Consider the following 17,717-nt stretch of genomic DNA (forward strand, 5'->3'; position numbering starts at 1 on the left):
TTACCTTGTTTATTTCCTGGCCAGCTCCTCAGGTTGAAAGAACAAATGGTATCTATTCCTAATGGGAAACTGCAATTCAGAGATGTTTTAAAAACTTGCCAAAGGCCCTGCTGCAGTAGAGGGGAGATTAATTAGATAGTTTGTACCTATGTGCCACACTTCATTAGAAAAATCTGTTCTCAAAGAGAACAAGATGAAGAAAATCATAGGAAGTGTAAGTAGGTTGGATACACTTTTGTCCATTTTTACAGATAAATGACTAAGGGCAAATATACCTCTGTATTGTTCATTTTCTCCTGTAACGGAAAGAAAATGTAAAGCATTCTAAAGCATTCACTGAGATGCCTCGAGTTTCAGGCTCCACGTTGGTAGCCTGTGTGACTGTGAGAAGGTACATCCTGGCCCTGGGGAGTGGACTCCTCTGAGAGGGAAGCACAGGGCCGCGGCTGGTTGCTATGGCCGTGTCTCATGTCACGGAGCATTCCCCACGGGGAGTGAACACACGGCTCTACGAGGTACTGACAGAACAATTCCAAGCAGACGTGCTCTGTAGGACCTAGAGGCAGACTGCTTCATCGTGGACCTCAGACCTTTCCACAGAGCCCCACATCTCCTTTACCTACGCAGGTAACAGACATGCATTAGGTGATTTGGAGGACAGTGACTTGCCCCAGAAGTGGGTCTGCTCCTGTTCTCTCCACTGTACTGCTGTAACTGACCTTGAGACAGTCCTTTGCCTTGCTGTGCATGACTGTTCCCGTGACCTTTTTGAGAACAACATTGTAGGTTTGAATTCAGTATTGTCTGAAATCACAGCTTCTACAGCAGGAAGCTGTGTTACATACATGCATAGTGCTGCGATATTCTCTAGTCGTTTCTGATCTTCCCATCAGATCCATCCACAACAGAGTGCGGTGGAGGTCAGAAAGCGTTTCTCATGGTTTGCTATTTTTCTTGTCCAGTCATTATTAGCAAAAAAAATCAGCACAACCACAGTGTAAGGAAAAAGTCCTTCAGTTATTCAGCTGGCCCCCGGTACCCTAGACGGCAGCTAAAGGCTGTTCGTGTCTTCTGGAAGCCAAGTAGCTTTGAGGAGGAGGGTTCCTGCACCAGGCTGGAGTCTGTGCGTGACCCGCAGTAAGGGTTTGCGTTGTTGGAAGTGGGCCCAAGGTTCCGGCACAGCGCACATGTCAGCAGGACCTAGACGTGGCAGTGAGTCAGATCGAGTTGCAGGACCATCTCCTGGAAGCTGGGTGTCACTCACCTCTCAAGCCTTCATCTGCAGAACAGCGCTGTCTGCCTGTCCCCTTTGATATGTTGTTGGGAGGGTAAAATCAGAGAATTTTCTACACGTAGTACCAAGGATGCCCGGCTCATCTGGGTGCCAGTGTGCCGGCACTGCTCTGAAGGCTTTACAAATCCAAAATATTGAATCCTGCGAAATAACTCCATGTGGTAGATGCAATTATTTCTACCATTTTACAGGTGGGGAGGACAAAGGCACAAAGCATTAAGTGATTTTTCAGCTGGTGAGTAACAACTGGGATCTGAAACCAAGTAGCCTGGCTGGCCTGCACATTTTACCCACTAAGCGGCCTTGCCTTTCCTGTGTGGGAAACAGTAATGTTTGACAGCATAGCAGAGAAAACCCTTCTCAACTGATTGGTGCGGAGTCCATCAGTCGTTTTTAAAGAATCTGTTTGTAATTAATTTTGTCCTTGCTACTTACCCTCCAATCGTTGTAGGCCCTGAAGGGAAGCTGCAGGGAGGAACGGGCATGTCTTCATTAGTCTTCTTGTTGCTGAGACAAAATACCAGTGCCCAAGGTTGAGGGAGGAAAGGTTCAGTGTAGCTCACAGTTTGTAGAGGTTTCAGTCCTAGTTGGCTGGCTCCTGTGCAAGGTAGAATGGCAGAGGGCATCACAGAGGAGAAACACTTCATGGTGGGCAGAAGGCAGGAAGGCAGCAAGCAGTGAAGTGGAGAAGAAGCAAGCAGCAAGTGACCAGTGACCCCAGCGGTCCTCTTTCTGTCCCTTGTATTCTATGCAGCTACACACCCTTAGGGCAGGTAGCACTCGCACCCAGGGACGGCCTTCCCATTGTCCACTCCCAGAACTGTGCCAGACCAATCAGTGGACAGCTTCATTATCACACACCCCAAATTCCAGCAACACACACTTAATCACACACTCAGGACCCAGCTACCTCTGAAAGCCCCACCGTGACGGCATGAGGCTTTGCAGGGACATCTAGACACGGCCGTAACAAGGCAGGACTGCAGTCTTCCTCCTCTCAGTGCGTGTGTTCTCTGTGGAAGCAGGATTGCAGAGGCGTTAGCCGCAAGGGAAAGGTGCCCTTGGCTGCCCGGCAGGCGGTTGGTGTTCACAGGCGCATGACTCAGGGCGGATGCAGAGTACAAGGTCAGCACCACAAGAATGATGCCTGTATCAGGCGGGAGTCAGTGTCGTGGGAGGAACTGAAGAGGGAAAAGATGTGGGTTTGTTGAGCTGACTGTGATGGACGGTGCCGGAGGGAGCTGCCGTGGTGGAGGAGGGCAGGAGGCTGCAGGAGAGATGAGCTGCTATAAAAGAATGCCACGTAAGTTTGGAAATACCACGAACCTTGAGCTGAAGAAAGTGGGGTCCATGAGCACAGCATGAATCTGGACTTCCAAGCACCAAACCCACAAACCAAGACTTAGCTAGGTGGATGGGTAGGGAAGGAGCCGAACCTGACACTAGTAGAGCTGTGGCCTCTTCCTGGGTGGGACTGTGAAAGATTTGTCTACCCCCATGATCAGTATTTTCATCTGTTCAGTAAGAAAATAATGCCCGCTTGTTCTTTTTTGTCTGGAGTGTTCTTAATGCACTGAGTTCCTAGGAAGAGAAACCATGATCCCAAAGCTCGTACCTTGTTTCAGGGGCCGCAGGATCATCCTAGGCGCCGTGACAAAGATCCCTCTGCAGTAGCTGCCCATGTCTTTGCTCCTCTCTGGCCACTTCCAGGATCGGAGCACACAGTCACGGCTTCTGGGAGCTGGGGGCTGCTCTGGGGCAGAGAGGTCCAGTTACAATGACTCAGTGATAACAGGTCTGGAACAGTCATCACCCCCCCAGTGGGCGTGGGTAATCGTCACGTCTTTTGGCTGGTATTAAGCCCTTCAAATTTGTCCATATCCGAATTTTTTCTTTCATTTTGAAGGACGTTTTTCTTCTTGTTGTTGTTACTTTTTTTTTTTTTTGGCTTTTTGAGACAGGGTCTCACTATGTAGTACAGGCCAGTCTTGAACTCACTATGTAGTCCTGGCTGCCTCAAACTTGCAGCAGTCCTCCTGCCTCAGCCTCCCGAGTTCTTCTTATTGTTTGTTTTGACAGAGGGTCTTGCTGTGTAGTTCAGGGTGGCCTTGAACTTACTATGTAGCCTAGTCTTGCCTCAGCCTCCCAAGTGCTGGAATTATGGGTGTGTGCCACCAGGCCTGGTTTTAAAGGGCAATCTTGACTGATACTGAAATACTCTTTGCATTTGTTGAACTGACAACCTCATGTTTGGTTTTATTATAATTTAAGCTTTATTTAATATTAATTTGACTAGGCTACTTCAAGGAATTGGTATAGGGAAGGCATATATATTCCACAACATACATACAAATATATATATATATATATGCATGTACTTGCACATACAAGTATACATGTGCTATATAAAAATAACCAACTTGTGCCTGTCTCTGGTCTAGGCCAGGTCAGACTCCTTTGATCTTGTCAGTGCCTTGGAACATGAAAAACATAGGCAGCCTACGATAGGAACTACGATGGAAGTTCCTCCCTCTCTCCCGTGTCCTTTTGTGTGGGGTTCTAGACTTGGTAATTAGGTCCACTTTGTCCATGAACACAGTCATTTGCCCTGTGTATCCACCATTATAACTAGTACTATCCATTTGGAACTTGACCTAGCACTAAACCCTGTTGTCTTCAGAGTGATGAACAGAGAGAGGTGTCCTTGGATTAAAGCGCCATTTCCTTGATCCATGATACACAGTGCATTTTCGTATAGACCCACGTCACCATGCCCTTCCTCTGGAGGAGAGACAGTCTTTGGAAAATAACCTTGACTAATGGATTTGGTTGTGCTGCGACTCTGTGACACAGACATCCACTTCTGAGTCCTCCCTACTTTAGTAGACACGCTACTTTTTAGTCCTTGCTGCTTTAGACTCAATCCTCTTCTTCCTTAGTGTTCAGGGACTGTCCTCCCCCCACCACCCGAGCCCCAGCCCGGCTCTGGTGTGCTCTTTGTAGACGCCTGCTTGGCCCGGGTAGATTTCCACCATGTGCTCCTTTCGTACCTACAAACCTATGCAATTCCTTTTATCAACAAGACTGTACTACTGAGATCATCATGCTCTTGCTACTGTGCGAGGCATTCAGAAGAATTTTGAATCTTGCATTTACCTGTAAAGTGCTTCCATCTAATCAGTGCAAAGGGACTAATGTACCTGAAAATGATAGAGCTATATGTAAGATCAGAGGGAAGGACTCACTTTCCATCAGGGCAAGAACTAATCCACAGAATCTAACCCGTTGCCTGGCATGGCCTCTGAATATTTTTTCGTAAAATGAATAAGTGAAGAAAGCTAGCGTATCAGAACGGTTTCACAAAAAGAGGAAAATTCAAATTTTGAAGGTCGGCAAAGATTGGGGTTGATGCAGACAAAAAGAGCAAGGGCACACTGTAAATGGAAATGAATGCAGTGAACTTAGTGGACTGGGGAATTTTGCCTGATTGGAAAACACTTTACACAAGTTGGAAAACACAAAATTTCTCCCTTTAGGTAGAATGGAGGGACTTCGGCCTTGTTAAACAAGTTTAAAAGGTTCTGCGGAAGGTGTGTGTGTGTGTGTGTGTGTGTGTGTGTGTGTGTGTGTGGAGAGTGACGAGGAACAGATAGTGTTTAAATTATCCAGGTGTGGGGAGCGTGGAGAACCCCAAGCGAGGACAGCCAGGGGCGGGCAGCATCATAACAGCCGTGAGAGCAGGGTTTGGGGTCTGTGTGGAAGGATAGAGAGACACAGCAGGTGTTCTAATGAACACGGCAGCACAGTACCGTCGCTCTCCGGGGAAGGATGGGTCCAGCATAACTACAGGGTACCCGCCAGTGTCGTCAAAAGTTTCAGAAGGATAGATGGCTTGGGAGAGGAGAAAAGCAGCTTTGGGGAAGTGCATACAGGATAACGTGACATCCAGTCATTATCTTATTAGATAGAGATGAAGGGTGGAGAAGGCACGTTAGAGTTGTATCTCAAGCACTGTTGCACAGAGGTTGTCAGGAAGCAGGGCTGCAGTGATGGCTGTTAATTTCTCCCATGAGGTGCTAGTTAGACTCCTGCTTTCACAGCTGGTAATGATAGCATGCAGCAGCACCATCAGCAGTGTCACCTGAGTTGTTTCCAGTTTCAGCCTTCTCTTGAGAGTCAGAGCCTCACTGAATGATGTGTGAGTTGGTGGTAATGTCAGTGTGAGGGTGGGCTGGGGTCTTCAGAAGCAGGTGTTGCTGATCACAAGGTGCGTGAGTGCATCTGGAGCGTTGCCGTGTTGAGCATCTCGTTCTAGTGCCTCCAAAGCATTGCTGTAGGTGAGATGTGCTTCTTTACCTTTTACAGTGTGAGCTATGGGTATACCTTTGTACATCTTCATCAGGCAAAATGGTAAGTGCTTAACATATAAACGTGTGGCAACACCCACGAGAATCTCACATGTGAGTAGATTCATAAGTCCTTTGTATCTTGAGCTAAAAGTGTAATTGTGTTTCTGCTATGGTGTAAGCTCAGTATCCATAAGACTACTGACTTTTCAAGTGGCTTTAATCTCAAGGTCTTCCTGGCTGACTTGGGCAGGGTAAGAATGATGTTTTTCCCTTAAATGACTACTTTGCAAAGTTATCTCAGCCTTTATGTTAGTCAGCTTTCTATTGCTGTGACAAAATACCCGAGAAAATCAAATTAAATGGAGAAAATGGTGTATCCCTGTAATCCCAGCACTAGGGCGACTGAGGCAGGAGAATCATAAGTCGAGGCCACCCTGGGGTACATAGCAAGATTTTATCTCAGAAAAAAAAAAGAAGGAAAGATTTATTTTGACTCATGATTTCAGAGGTTTCAAACCATGGTAACATGGTCCTATGTCTTTTGGCCTGTGGGAGGAAGAAAGCTGCTTCATTTATGGTAGGCAGGAAGCAGAAAGAAGAGAGAGACCAGAGACAAAAATATACCCTTCCAGAGCACTGTTAGTCACTTTCCCCTAACTGTGACAAAATACCCAACACCCACAACTTGAAGGAGGAGAGCTTAAGGTTTAATGTGCAGTTGGCTGAAATGGCATGGTGGAGAAAAACTGCTCAACCCACTGCACCAGAAAGCTCAGAGACAGAGACAGAGAGAAACCAGGGTCAAGAATACCAGCTACCAGGGCACCCCCAGTGACTGCAGACTCCACCTCCCAAAAGCACACTGAACTCTGAGCTCTTTGATGGGTTGATCCACTGATAAGTGCAGTGTTCCCATAATCCAGTCACATTCCCAAAGCCCCACCTCTAAACACGAGCCTTCCGAAGGACAGTGTAGATCCAAACCCTAACATTCAGCCCCAGGTCCCCAAAAGACTCATGTCCATGCCGTTATGCAAAATTCATTTAGTCCATCTCTAAGAGTTTGCCAAAGTCTTCACATTTCCAGCATTGCAGAAAAGTCCAAGTCCAGCATCTCCTCTGAGACTGCAGACAAACTCTTAGCTGAGAATCTCTATAAATAAAAACACTGCCAATATACAGTGTTACAGGTAAGCATTCCCATTCCAAAAGGGAAAAATAGGGGGATGGAAGAAATAAGACCAAAGCTAGACCAAAAGCAAGCAGAGCAAACATTAAATCCCATACCTCCATGTTCAGGATTAAGGCAGGTTATAGCAAGATGTGAGCTCCAAATGGCTTGAGCAGCTCTGCCCCTGTGACACTCATGCCCTCCCTCTTGGGATGGCTCTGCTCACTGCCACTGGCTTCCCGCTGGCCATTCCATCTTCCTGGCATCTCCAGCTTCTAGACTGTATACTGCACTTTTGGCTTCACTTTCACAGTTTCATGCATCACCCTCTCAGGGGCACATAGCCTGGCGCCCAGGCCTTCCAGAAACCTGGGTGGAAGCCTCCCAGACCACATAACTGTTGCATTTGTCATACCTGAAAAGCCAGCACTGTGTGGATGATACCAGCATCTACCACCGGCTCATGCAGTAGCTGGGAGTCCCTTGGACCATGGGTGCGACAGCGTCTTAGTTCCTGGATATCTAAACTTGGGGAAACACTTTCCTAAGTGGCTCTGAATGAGCAGGGTACCTTGGGATTCTCTTCTCTAAGTCGTCCAAGGGAGTTTACCCATTTACATCCATGAGCCTGCAATGAGTGGGGTCTGGCCATTTCTTCTGGTTTTTATTTTTTTATTTTTTATTTTTTATTGGTTTTTCTCTCGTACCAGGAACAGAACTCACGACCTTGCACTTGCCAGGCAGGCGCTTTGCTGCTGAGCTAAATCCCCAGCCCCCTCTTCTGGTTTTTAATATAAATCTGGCAAAAGTCAGCCAGCAGTACCTATGCCAAACACTGAATGAAGAGCTGCCTTGAAATTTCCTCCAGATTAATTAATTCACCACTCTTGATCCCAGTTTCCTGCAAAATCTCAGAACATGGGCAAAAGTAGACAAATTTCCTTCCAGAGTATAACTAACACACATGGCCTGTAGCCCAGTTGCCAGTGTTCCCAGCTGGAACCTCCTGAGGCTGGGCTTCCCTGTCTGCTTTCCTATCAGCGTTCTGGCCTTCTGAGCTCTGACTGGAATCGCCCATCCAGCTCTGTCGACAGCATTCTAGGGCTTTTCTGGCCTGCACCTCCGAATCTTCCTAAACTCCTCCCACAAGCCAATTCCAAAGGCTTCTAAATCACATGACCTGGCACGGTCACAGCAGCGACCCTACTCATGGGACCAGTGTTAGTGGCTTTCCCACTGCTGGAACAAAATACCCAACACCCGTAACTTAAAGGAGGCGAGCTGGGTCCAAGGCAGGAACAGCATGGGAGTAGGGCATGGCAGAGGACTGCTGCTCAGCCATTGGCTGCTGGGAAGTAGAAGAGAGAGAAAGGATGAACCAGAGTCAAGAATATACCCATCCAAGAGAAAAATATATACCCGTCCAGGTCTAACCCCTGTAACGAGAACTCACTCCCAACAGCACGTTCAGCCGTGAGCTCCTCAGTGGGTTAATCCACCAGTGAGTGCAGTATCCCATGACTCAGTCACCTTCCACAAATCCCAGCTCTGAACACACGATACTTTTGGGGAACATTTTAAATTTAAACCATTACAAGCACCTCTCCAATGACATACTTACCCCAATGAGGCCCCACTTCCTGAAGCTCCGCCTCCCAGTAGCCTTTGAAGTTAACAGTCCATAAATGGATGAATCTGTTGATGAGCTCAGAGTCCTTATGATCCAATCAGGCCCCCCACATCCAAGGCACAGCCTCTACACACAGCTACGCTGGTGACACAGACTTCACTTCAACGCACGAGTTTTTGGAGGACACTGAAGACCCACACCGAGCAGCCCGTGAGTTTTGTTATTTTATAAGAAATGTTCTGTGTTGTTAAAAAAAAATAATCTTAAGATCGACTTTGAATGCTGTTGTGAAGGGGTCACTGACATCCACGAGGCAGCCAGAGGACTGCATCATTTGTGAGGTGGACGCAGTCCGGTGTCCTGCCACGCTGCCCTGTTGAAAGGTCACAGCCGCTGTGGGAAGAGGAAGACAACTGTGGAGGGTGAGGCAGAGGCAAACACGCATCTGCCGTCCCTCCTGTCTCCACAGGCTTCTTCCACCGGGACCTGAAGCCTGAGAATCTCCTCTGCATGGGACCAGAACTGGTGAAAATCGCAGACTTTGGTTTGGCCCGGGAAATCCGATCAAGACCTCCCTACACAGACTATGTGTCTACCAGATGGTGAGTCCCGTTTTTCGGAGAATTACTCAATTGCACTTCTATAAGGACACCTTCGTACTGAGAGTGAAGTCAGTCATAAACGTTGAATTGTAAGTAAAATGAAGCGTGCAGTCTGAGACACTTTTTGTAGGTATGTTGGCATTGGATCAGGTTAAACACTTGGTTGGTAAATAATTTTAAAAGGAAACCTATCATGTATTTCCAAGGTATAAGACTTTATATATAGATCTTCCCAATAACATTTCCCTGAAAGAGTTATGTAAGAGGTTCTCTGAACCTCTGTATGAAAAATCATCTAGTTATTGTTTTTTTTTTTTTTTTTTTTTGGTTTTTCTCCGGTACCAGGAACCGAACTCACGACCTTGCGCTTGCCAGGCAGGCGCTTTTGCCGCTGAGCTAAATCCCCAGCCCCCTCATCTAGTTATTGTTAACACTTTCAAACCCTAGGAGTTGATTTACAGTTTGCCAGGATCAAGCAGTGGCCCTTGTGCAGGTTTTATGTTCTTTCCCTTCCTTTCCGTCTGCCCTTTCCCCCAAACTATCACTCTGTGAGTGTTCAAAGGTGCTGTAGAGAAGACTCCTGTAGAAATGCTCCGTAGACAGCAGTGTGCCATGGAGATGCACTGTGATTTTAGCAGCAGCCATAGCAGTTGCCGAGTCCTTCCACGTCCGTGTACCACGCTGAACTAGGGAGAAAGCAGATACATAAGCTCTTGCTGAGAATTGCTCCTTATTTAATTGAATTTCTGATCAGTGGATGTGATAGCTAGCAACTAACTTTGTTCCTCCAGGTATAGGGCTCCAGAAGTCCTCCTGCGGTCCACCAACTACAGCTCCCCCATTGACGTCTGGGCTGTGGGCTGCATCATGGCGGAGGTGTACACTCTCAGGCCGCTCTTCCCTGGGGCCAGTGAAATTGACACGATATTCAAAATCTGCCAAGTGTTGGGGACACCGAAAAAGGTATGAACAGAGGCCTGTGGGCTAACGCGGGTGGCTTTCTCGGCTCCCTCTCCCCCAGCACTGGGTAGCACAGATGCTACTGAGCAGCTGCCCATTCTAGAATCCTCCTCTTGAGCTCGGCCATCCTCCCCTGCCCACATCCTCAGACGTGGCCGCTTCTCCCTTCCTTCCTCTCTTAAGTATGACCTCTGTCCTGGCCCCCTCTGCTTGCGCTCTGTAGTATCTCACCTCCTATGGAGCGTCTCTGTTCTCACGGATACGCTTTACACCTACTCAGAAGTCACCGCAAGGTAGTGTGTAGCCCCCATACCCGTACTTTACAGCTGTCTGGGATTCCTCCCCAACCCCACTCCCTTCCTGTCACCTCCAACTCTGTCCCTTTAAAACAGCGTTTTAACAATGACCTTTCCCTTACCGTGCTGTGTGCTTCCTTTGTCCACACCCCAGTCTGTCTATGGCTCCCACAGTCTCAGAGGCCCAGCCTTGGGGCTGTTTGTAATTTGCCTTCTTTCCTTCTCTTCGCCCAAGCTGTTGGCCGTAAATCCTGTTCTGTGTCCCTCCCTGGTATCTCTCCTGTGGCTCCTGACCTTCCAGGTTCACGGCTGACATCACACACAGGACAGCGGTCCCCTGCCCGGGTCGTGGGCGTCTTCGTAACTTTACTGCCTTCTCATCTTTACCTCCAGATTATCTTTCGCTCTGTGCCCCCATTCGTGCTCCTAAAGAGCAGCTCTAGTTATTGTCCTCCTCTCTGAGAAATCCTCCCTGGGGGCCCTTCGCCCAGCCCTGGACTCGTTCCTACTCCATGTGCCCCAACCAGGCTGTGCGCCCCGGAGCGATCCAGTTTCTGTGCTCTGTACACACCCTCCACCCGCGTGAACGTCGCACCCGTGACCAAGTCTTCCGGTCCTTCCAAGGCCTCAGTCTCCACCCTTGCTGTCTCTCCAGTCTCCCATCTGTCTTCAGCTTTGTTCTGTTATTAACAGAGTCATCCATGTGCATATCTGTTTCTTGGACCATAAAACAGTTCTGGGCAAGGGTTTCTCTTATATTTATTTCACCACGTTCAGCGCCATTGCTAGTATGAACTAGACCCTCAAATTTTTTAAATCACTTGAATGAATCATTATTGCCATCACATCAAGATTTCCGCAGTCACCTGCTGACATCTCTCCATCCTGTGCACGTCTGTATCTTTACCTGTCTTGTGGCTATTATCATCTTTTACTCTGTATTATTGTGTTTTAAAATAAGTGTCCTATTTTCTCCTTTAAGAACAGTGCTCTCCTTAAGTGAAGGATTCATATAAAATGATCATTCACTTTGAAAAAGGAGGAGGAGGCGTTGTATCAGGCTGTGTGCTGCACGGCAGTAGTGTGAGAACCAGCAGGGGCCTTAAAGGGCCCTTGCCCGGCATGTTCTGCTGCGTGCACAGCTCAATGGGTGGAAAGTGGGGAGCTCGAGACTTCCTTTCCTGCTGGGCTTCTCAGCACGCATATTTCAAGTCGTGAGGCTGGGATCTAGTAGGATCTATGTAGGGCTTTAGACATTTATTTGAGCAGGAACAAGTGTCTTGTTTTATTTTGTTTTCCTCCAAAAAAATATCTCATTCATGGTTTCTAAAACTTGTGCCTCCTGAAACACAGTTGGGGAAATACTAATTGCTTCAATTCCCAAATCTCAAGCATTTTACATAGGTCATCTTATGTAAGGGTTAGAAAACAAGTGGGTGACAATCTAGCGTCTTTTCTCCTGGTTCGCAGGTCTCACATCCTCTGTGGTCCCTTCGGGAATACAGTCCCGCGTCTCGTCAGACACTCTGCCGCCGTGGTGCACGTGGGAGGGTAATGACAGTGTTGCCTTTCCGTGAAAGGCACACAGGGAGGGGTGCGAACACGAGTGACAGCGTGGGTTTAGCAAGATTTGCTGTCTTTTTCTTCTTTCAGACCGACTGGCCTGAGGGCTATCAACTTTCAAGTGCAATGAACTTCCGCTGGCCCCAGTGCATACCCAATAACTTGAAGACCCTGATTCCAAATGCTAGCAGCGAAGCAGTTCAGCTCCTGAGAGACATGCTTCAGTGGGATCCTAAGAAACGACCAACAGCTAGTCAGGTTTTCTTCCAGTTTCTTTTATTTCATTTCTCATGAAGTTCATATCTAATTCTGCATAAATTTTATAAATTATGTGGCAAACATATAGGGACAAGAAGTTAAAGAACTTTGATACTATATATCATTAAAGTAGTTAAGGTTAAACAATATAGTTGCTTTAAAAATTAATACAATTTACATGATACACCATATGTATGGAAATGAAAATTAACAGTTCTGTCTTTGGAGAATGTTTTTAGTTATATTCTCTATGACTCAAGATTATGAATGAGTCTGTAGTGGTTTGTATTTTTTTTTTATATTAAAAATTAAAAAAACCTGACAAAACAACAAGGAAGACAAAATCAAAATAACACAAAATCAGCAAAAATGATACATGACCCCAAGAAAAAAATGATAGAAATTTACAGTGGTTGTGATATTATATACTGCTATGTTCTGTGAAGTTGCTCAGTCTCGTAAGCATAAGAATGTAAGATCAATCAAACAATCAAAGACAATAACAAGTAAAATAATAATAATAATCATTTTTAAAAAAGAACATTGGAACTGATGCAGAGCTTCACCATACAAAATGATAGGAGTTCAACAATGGTTCTTAAACATGGTTTGTGTTATTTTAGTAGTCTTGCTGGGTGTGGTGGCGCACGCCTGTAATCCCAGCACTCAGGAGGCTGAGGCAGGAGGATCATTGCGAGTTCGAGGCCAGCCTGGGCTACATAGTGAGCTCAAGGCTAGCCTGAACTGCATAGCGAGACTCTGTCTCAAAAAGACAAAATAAAAAGATAGTAGTCTTGTAGCAGTTTGATCATAAACCAGTACTGGTTGTGGAAGGTAACTACTGACGTAAAGTTCAACTTGCTCATTGTGTGGATGACTTGGAACGGCAGGTGAGGTAGAGCCAGGCTAACAACTGCGGTTGGCGTTTTATAGCACTTTATATTCTGCAGATGGCTTCACTGTGTCTTATGTGATTTTAACCTGGTGAAGAGCCCATGAGATAGATGTTTTTGTTTTCATTTCTGTAGGTAAGAAAAGAGAATCTCAGGAAGTTTAAGGGAGTTAAATGGTTTGCCCCAACACCTGGTACAGATGGTGCAGCCAACTGCAATCTCGTTGTGGCGATGCGGGGCTTTTGATGGAGTTCCTGCTGCAGGCCACTTCGCCCGGGGTTAGGAAATGCACCCAAATGAGGCATGGCAGTGCTTTGGGCTCTGTCCACCCTCAGCCTCTTGCAAGCCTCCTCGGCACTGGGTGCGTCTGGCCCCTTCTCAGCTGGTCCCACGGGTGATGACCCTGCTCAGAGTGTCAGATAAGTGACCAATTCTAACCAAAGAAGGTTATTTGGCTACTGAACGTGGTGGTGCTATATGAAGAAAGTGCCAGTGTGATGTGAGAATTTGTAACTAGCGAGATGATAGCTGGAGGAATAATTAAGGAGTGCAGAAAAGCCTTTTTCAAGAATTCAAAGGAGGAAGGCCCCAAATCTGCCATAAGGCCCTGGCTGGCTCAAGAGAATTGGGAAGCTCTCAGAAATGCACCTTTGATACTGAAATTCACAAATGGTTTCAGGGCAGAAATGAAGATTTCTGATGAACCTTATGATGAATCCTTAAAGGGTGCACACAAGAGATGAAAATAAAAAGATCCTATAACAGGCAACCAAGGGAATAATGTATGCTTTTAAAAACAGTGTCAGAAAAGCTAAAAATACTCTGTATCCTTCTAGACTTGCAAAAATGCCTGGGACTGCAGAGAAAGCTTTTCAAGTTAAATGCTGGAGTCAAGGACTCTTACCATGACCCCCACATTATCCAACCGTGTATCTACACTTATATATAAGCATTACCGATGTTTATAACTCATCAAGTAATACTATTATTTCTCAATGACTCTAAAAAGATACAGGAATGCAGAAAATATTTTAGAAAGAACTATAACCCCTAAGACTTTAAGATTTACCTCTGGCTATCCAGAAACCTGATTATCCAGGTGTCATGATAGGGAAGGGTTAACTGTATCATGTTAATTATATACTCATCACGCTTCTGGGGTGAAAGCATATATGCCTGCTTATTTTATACTTACTTTGTGTGTCTTCTAGCATCATTATATTTGCTTTTTTGTTTTACATCATTTTTTCCGGACTTAGAAGGGTGACATATAGCTAAGACACACAGCAAGTGAGTTACAAAAGCTGGGTCTGTTGGAGCCAGCAAGCTTCCCAGAAGTAACAGAAGTAACAGCAGTGCAACTGGCTACTTTATCCAGATAACTTTAAACGTTGCGACCAGTAGGTGAATGTGACAGTGTGCTAGGTGAGGAAACTCAGGGATGTTGCCCAGTCAGGATGCCGCTATCTTGTGGTTGGCTTGGGTTAAGCTCTTAGCAGTGACTGGTCCTCAGACAGCCCAGCGATTGGAGTGATACACTCTCCACAACCTCATTCGTCATTCCAGGCACTGCGATATCCCTACTTCCAGCTTGGACACCTGCTGGGCATCACCCCGCAGAGCCTGCCGGACTCAGGAAAGCCACAGAAGGATGTCCTAGAAAAGGCAGGCCCACCTCCGCACATCAAGCCAGTCCCCCCTGCCCAGCCCCCAGCCAAGCCGCACGCGCGAATTTCTTCCCGGCAACATCACGCCAGCCAGGCCCCTCAGCACCTCCTGTGCCCCTACAAAGCAGAGGCCTCCAGGACAGATCCCCCGAGCCATATTCAGGAGGACAAGCCAAGCCCACTGCTTTTCCCATCCCTGCACAACAAGAATCCTCAGGCGGTAAGTGTAGTGTTCACTTGTGAGCTTCGGGGCTGACGTGTTCCTGTTCTGACTACACAGATTATGTCAAGTCTTTCCTGTTCAGTAAACAAGGTCCAAGTATAAGACATTTATCTCGGCAATGCCAGAGGACTGTGAGAAGACCTGAGGCGTAGGTCTAAATTCAAGCTATCACTCACCTCTTAATAACAGCGCCACTTGGTCGGTAGCTGTGGTCAGGGGTCACAGCTGTGCTTTGTAGCCAGACTGCCAGGGTCTCAAATCTCAGCTCTGCCATTCAATAGCTCCATGACCTGAGCAGGTTCTGCGGCTTCTGTGTTCTCCGTCAGCTGTATGACAGGGTACATAGTGACAGCATCCGCCTGATGTGATTATTGGGCAGGCTGAATGAGTTAGCACGAGAAGAATTTAGAGAAGTCCCTGGCACGTACTTCGGACTTAGGGCCGGTCACTGTTTCATTAACCTCTGCCGGCTCAGAGTCACCATCTGTAAAAGGATGATCACAATACACATCTCGCCCAGACAGGATTGCTCATGAGGATCAGAGATTGTGACATTTGTGAAGGTATTTTGAAAATCACAAGGTGCTGAACTAACAGTTAGAGATTGCTGTTCACATTGCCGCTGGACGTTGATGTGAACACTGGGCTATTAGGTGAGCCCAGGTCTCTCTGTTCTTGGGCTGGTTTTCAAAGGGAAACAGTGAGTGTTGGGTTGAATAGAAAAATAACCTGACAAGAGATTATGGTTGTCATAGCTTTATAATGCTGACTCTCTGACACTTTTGAATCCTAGCCCTCTGGGAGGCTGAGGCAGAAGGCTCACAAGTTCAAGCCCAGCCCGGACAATTTAGTGACTTAGTAAGACCTTCGGCCAGAATGTAGTTCAGTGCCTAGGCACTGGGTTTAATCCCTAGTACATCAAAAAACAAAAAACAAAACAGAATTTAAAAAACCTCTTTCTGTCAGCTAGTGCTGACCGACTGTGGGATCCTCCCCAGCGCATTGTGGGCGCTGCTGCCCCAGGTCGTGTGCTTCATGCCCACCCGCACTCCTGTGCTGGCAGTCCCTGCTGTAGCAGTTAGGAGATGGTGTCCATGTCTCCTGGACAGGCAGAGACGGCCTTGTTCACCTTGGTTTCTGTGAGTGAGAGAGGTGGCCAGGCGTTAGTCTTCCCTCATCTCTGTCGTAGCTGTAGAAATCCTTTAACACTTCAGGCCCAGGGGCTGGGGATTTAGCTCAGCGGCAAAAGCGCCTGCCTGGCATGCGCAAAGTCGTGAGTTCGGTTCCCGGTACCGGAGAAAAAACAAAAAACAACAACAACAAAAAAAAACAAAAACAAAAAAACACTTCAGGCCCAAATGAGAGTCAGCCATCTTCAAGGGCACAAGAAACCCGTCCCATGTCAACCATGACGGCCAGGGCAGCTGAGAGGCGGGAGGTCGGGGATGCGGCTTCCACGGCTGCCTCTTCACAGAAGTGGTGCGTCCTGGAGAATGGTGTGCCTTCCGCTCCTTTCGTGTAGCAAGGGATTTACTCATGAGTGAGCACCATTAATGCCAAGTGTTGCTTTTTCCTCCCTCTGCTGGAATACACAGAAAATCCTAGCTGGCCTGGAGCACAAAAATGGTGAGATCAAGCCAAAGAGTAGGAGAAGGTGGGGCCTCATGTCCAGGTCCACTAAGGATTCTGAGGACTGGGCCGACGTGGATGACTTGGATTTCAGTCCGTCCCTCACCAGGATTGAGCTGAAGAACAAGAAGAGACAGAGTGACGACGCGCTCTGCAGGCAAGTGCGCCGCCCCGGCTGCGGGCAGCCTGCTGTGGGTGTGAGGGCCCGGGGGCCTTTCTGAAGACGTGCCCGCCTTGTGATGACTAAGCCACGTTCTCCCATGCAGATTTGAGAGCGTTTTGGACCTAAAGCCCTCGGAGCCCGTGGGCACGGGGAGTAGCGCCCCCACGCAGACCTGCTGTCCGCGGCGAGACACGCCCACCCTGAGGTCTGCAGCCAAGCAGCACTACCTGAAGCACTCTCGATACTTGCCTGGTAAGATAAACGACTCTCACCCAGCACTGATCTTGCCCTTGGGGTCACAAATGCGTAAAGATTCTGTTTTGGAAGGCAGAGACTTCCAGAGTAGTTCTTGGCCTGCCCGGTGCGCGGGAGTCGGTCATACTAGTTCACTCCTGCAGGTGAGACTGCGAAAACTTGCCACTGCTCATGAAATGAAACCCACATTTTGACTTTCAAGCCCCAAAAGACGCTTCTTGCTACATGCTACACTGCCTCCTGTCCTGGCCAGGGCTGGCCGCGCTGGCCTCTGCCCCGGTTCTTTATTTGTACATTTTTGCGGGAATAAAAGGTGGACTGTTTATTTCACTGCGTAAGTCAAAACATTGCAGGAATGGTCGCCGGTAATTTCAAAGGCCTCGCTGTATACATTTGCGGGGATGGGGAAGCCACATTACCCTGTGCCACAGAACACATTTGATACAGCCAGTGACAGGCACACCTAATTTTCAAAAGCAGAATATTATGATATGCCATTGAAAAGTTGGTTGAGCACGTAGGTCCCACAGTTTTACAACAGAAAAGGTGCTGTCGTGATTATAGGGCACCAGACCTGGGAAATCTCGGCAAAATCTACCAGCCTGCACAATTTTCGGATAGGAACAGAGGTGCACCGGAGGTGTGAAGCCACCCACCCAAGGACACCGAACATGGCGCTGCATTTGCTATTTTGGAATAAATTGTCTGCTTGCTTGCTTTTTTAATTTTTTTTTTTTTTTTTTTTTTTTTTTTTTTTTTTTTTT

General features: G+C 47.3%; 1 protein-coding gene across 5 annotated transcripts in view; it reads left to right on the top strand.

Annotated features, from left to right (window-relative positions):
• The window catches only part of Ick (intestinal cell (MAK-like) kinase), a 67,381-nt gene that overhangs the window by 40,484 nt on the left and 9,180 nt on the right, over window positions 1–17,717 (top strand). For all 5 annotated transcript variants that reach the window (XM_013510738.1, XM_013510736.1, XM_013510737.1 and 2 more), the window contains 6 exons: window positions 8,914–9,046; window positions 9,838–10,009; window positions 11,956–12,123; window positions 14,583–14,903; window positions 16,502–16,692; window positions 16,802–16,950. In XM_013510738.1, coding sequence (XP_013366192.1) covers window positions 8,914–9,046; window positions 9,838–10,009; window positions 11,956–12,123; window positions 14,583–14,903; window positions 16,502–16,692; window positions 16,802–16,950 — 1,134 coding nt within the window. The remainder of the gene's footprint in view (window positions 1–8,913; window positions 9,047–9,837; window positions 10,010–11,955; window positions 12,124–14,582; window positions 14,904–16,501; window positions 16,693–16,801; window positions 16,951–17,717) is intronic.

Source organism: Chinchilla lanigera, unplaced genomic scaffold (assembly GCF_000276665.1).
Source record: "Chinchilla lanigera isolate Chin_1 unplaced genomic scaffold, ChiLan1.0 scaffold00010, whole genome shotgun sequence".
In the NCBI taxonomy this organism is placed as follows: domain Eukaryota; kingdom Metazoa; phylum Chordata; class Mammalia; order Rodentia; family Chinchillidae; genus Chinchilla; species Chinchilla lanigera.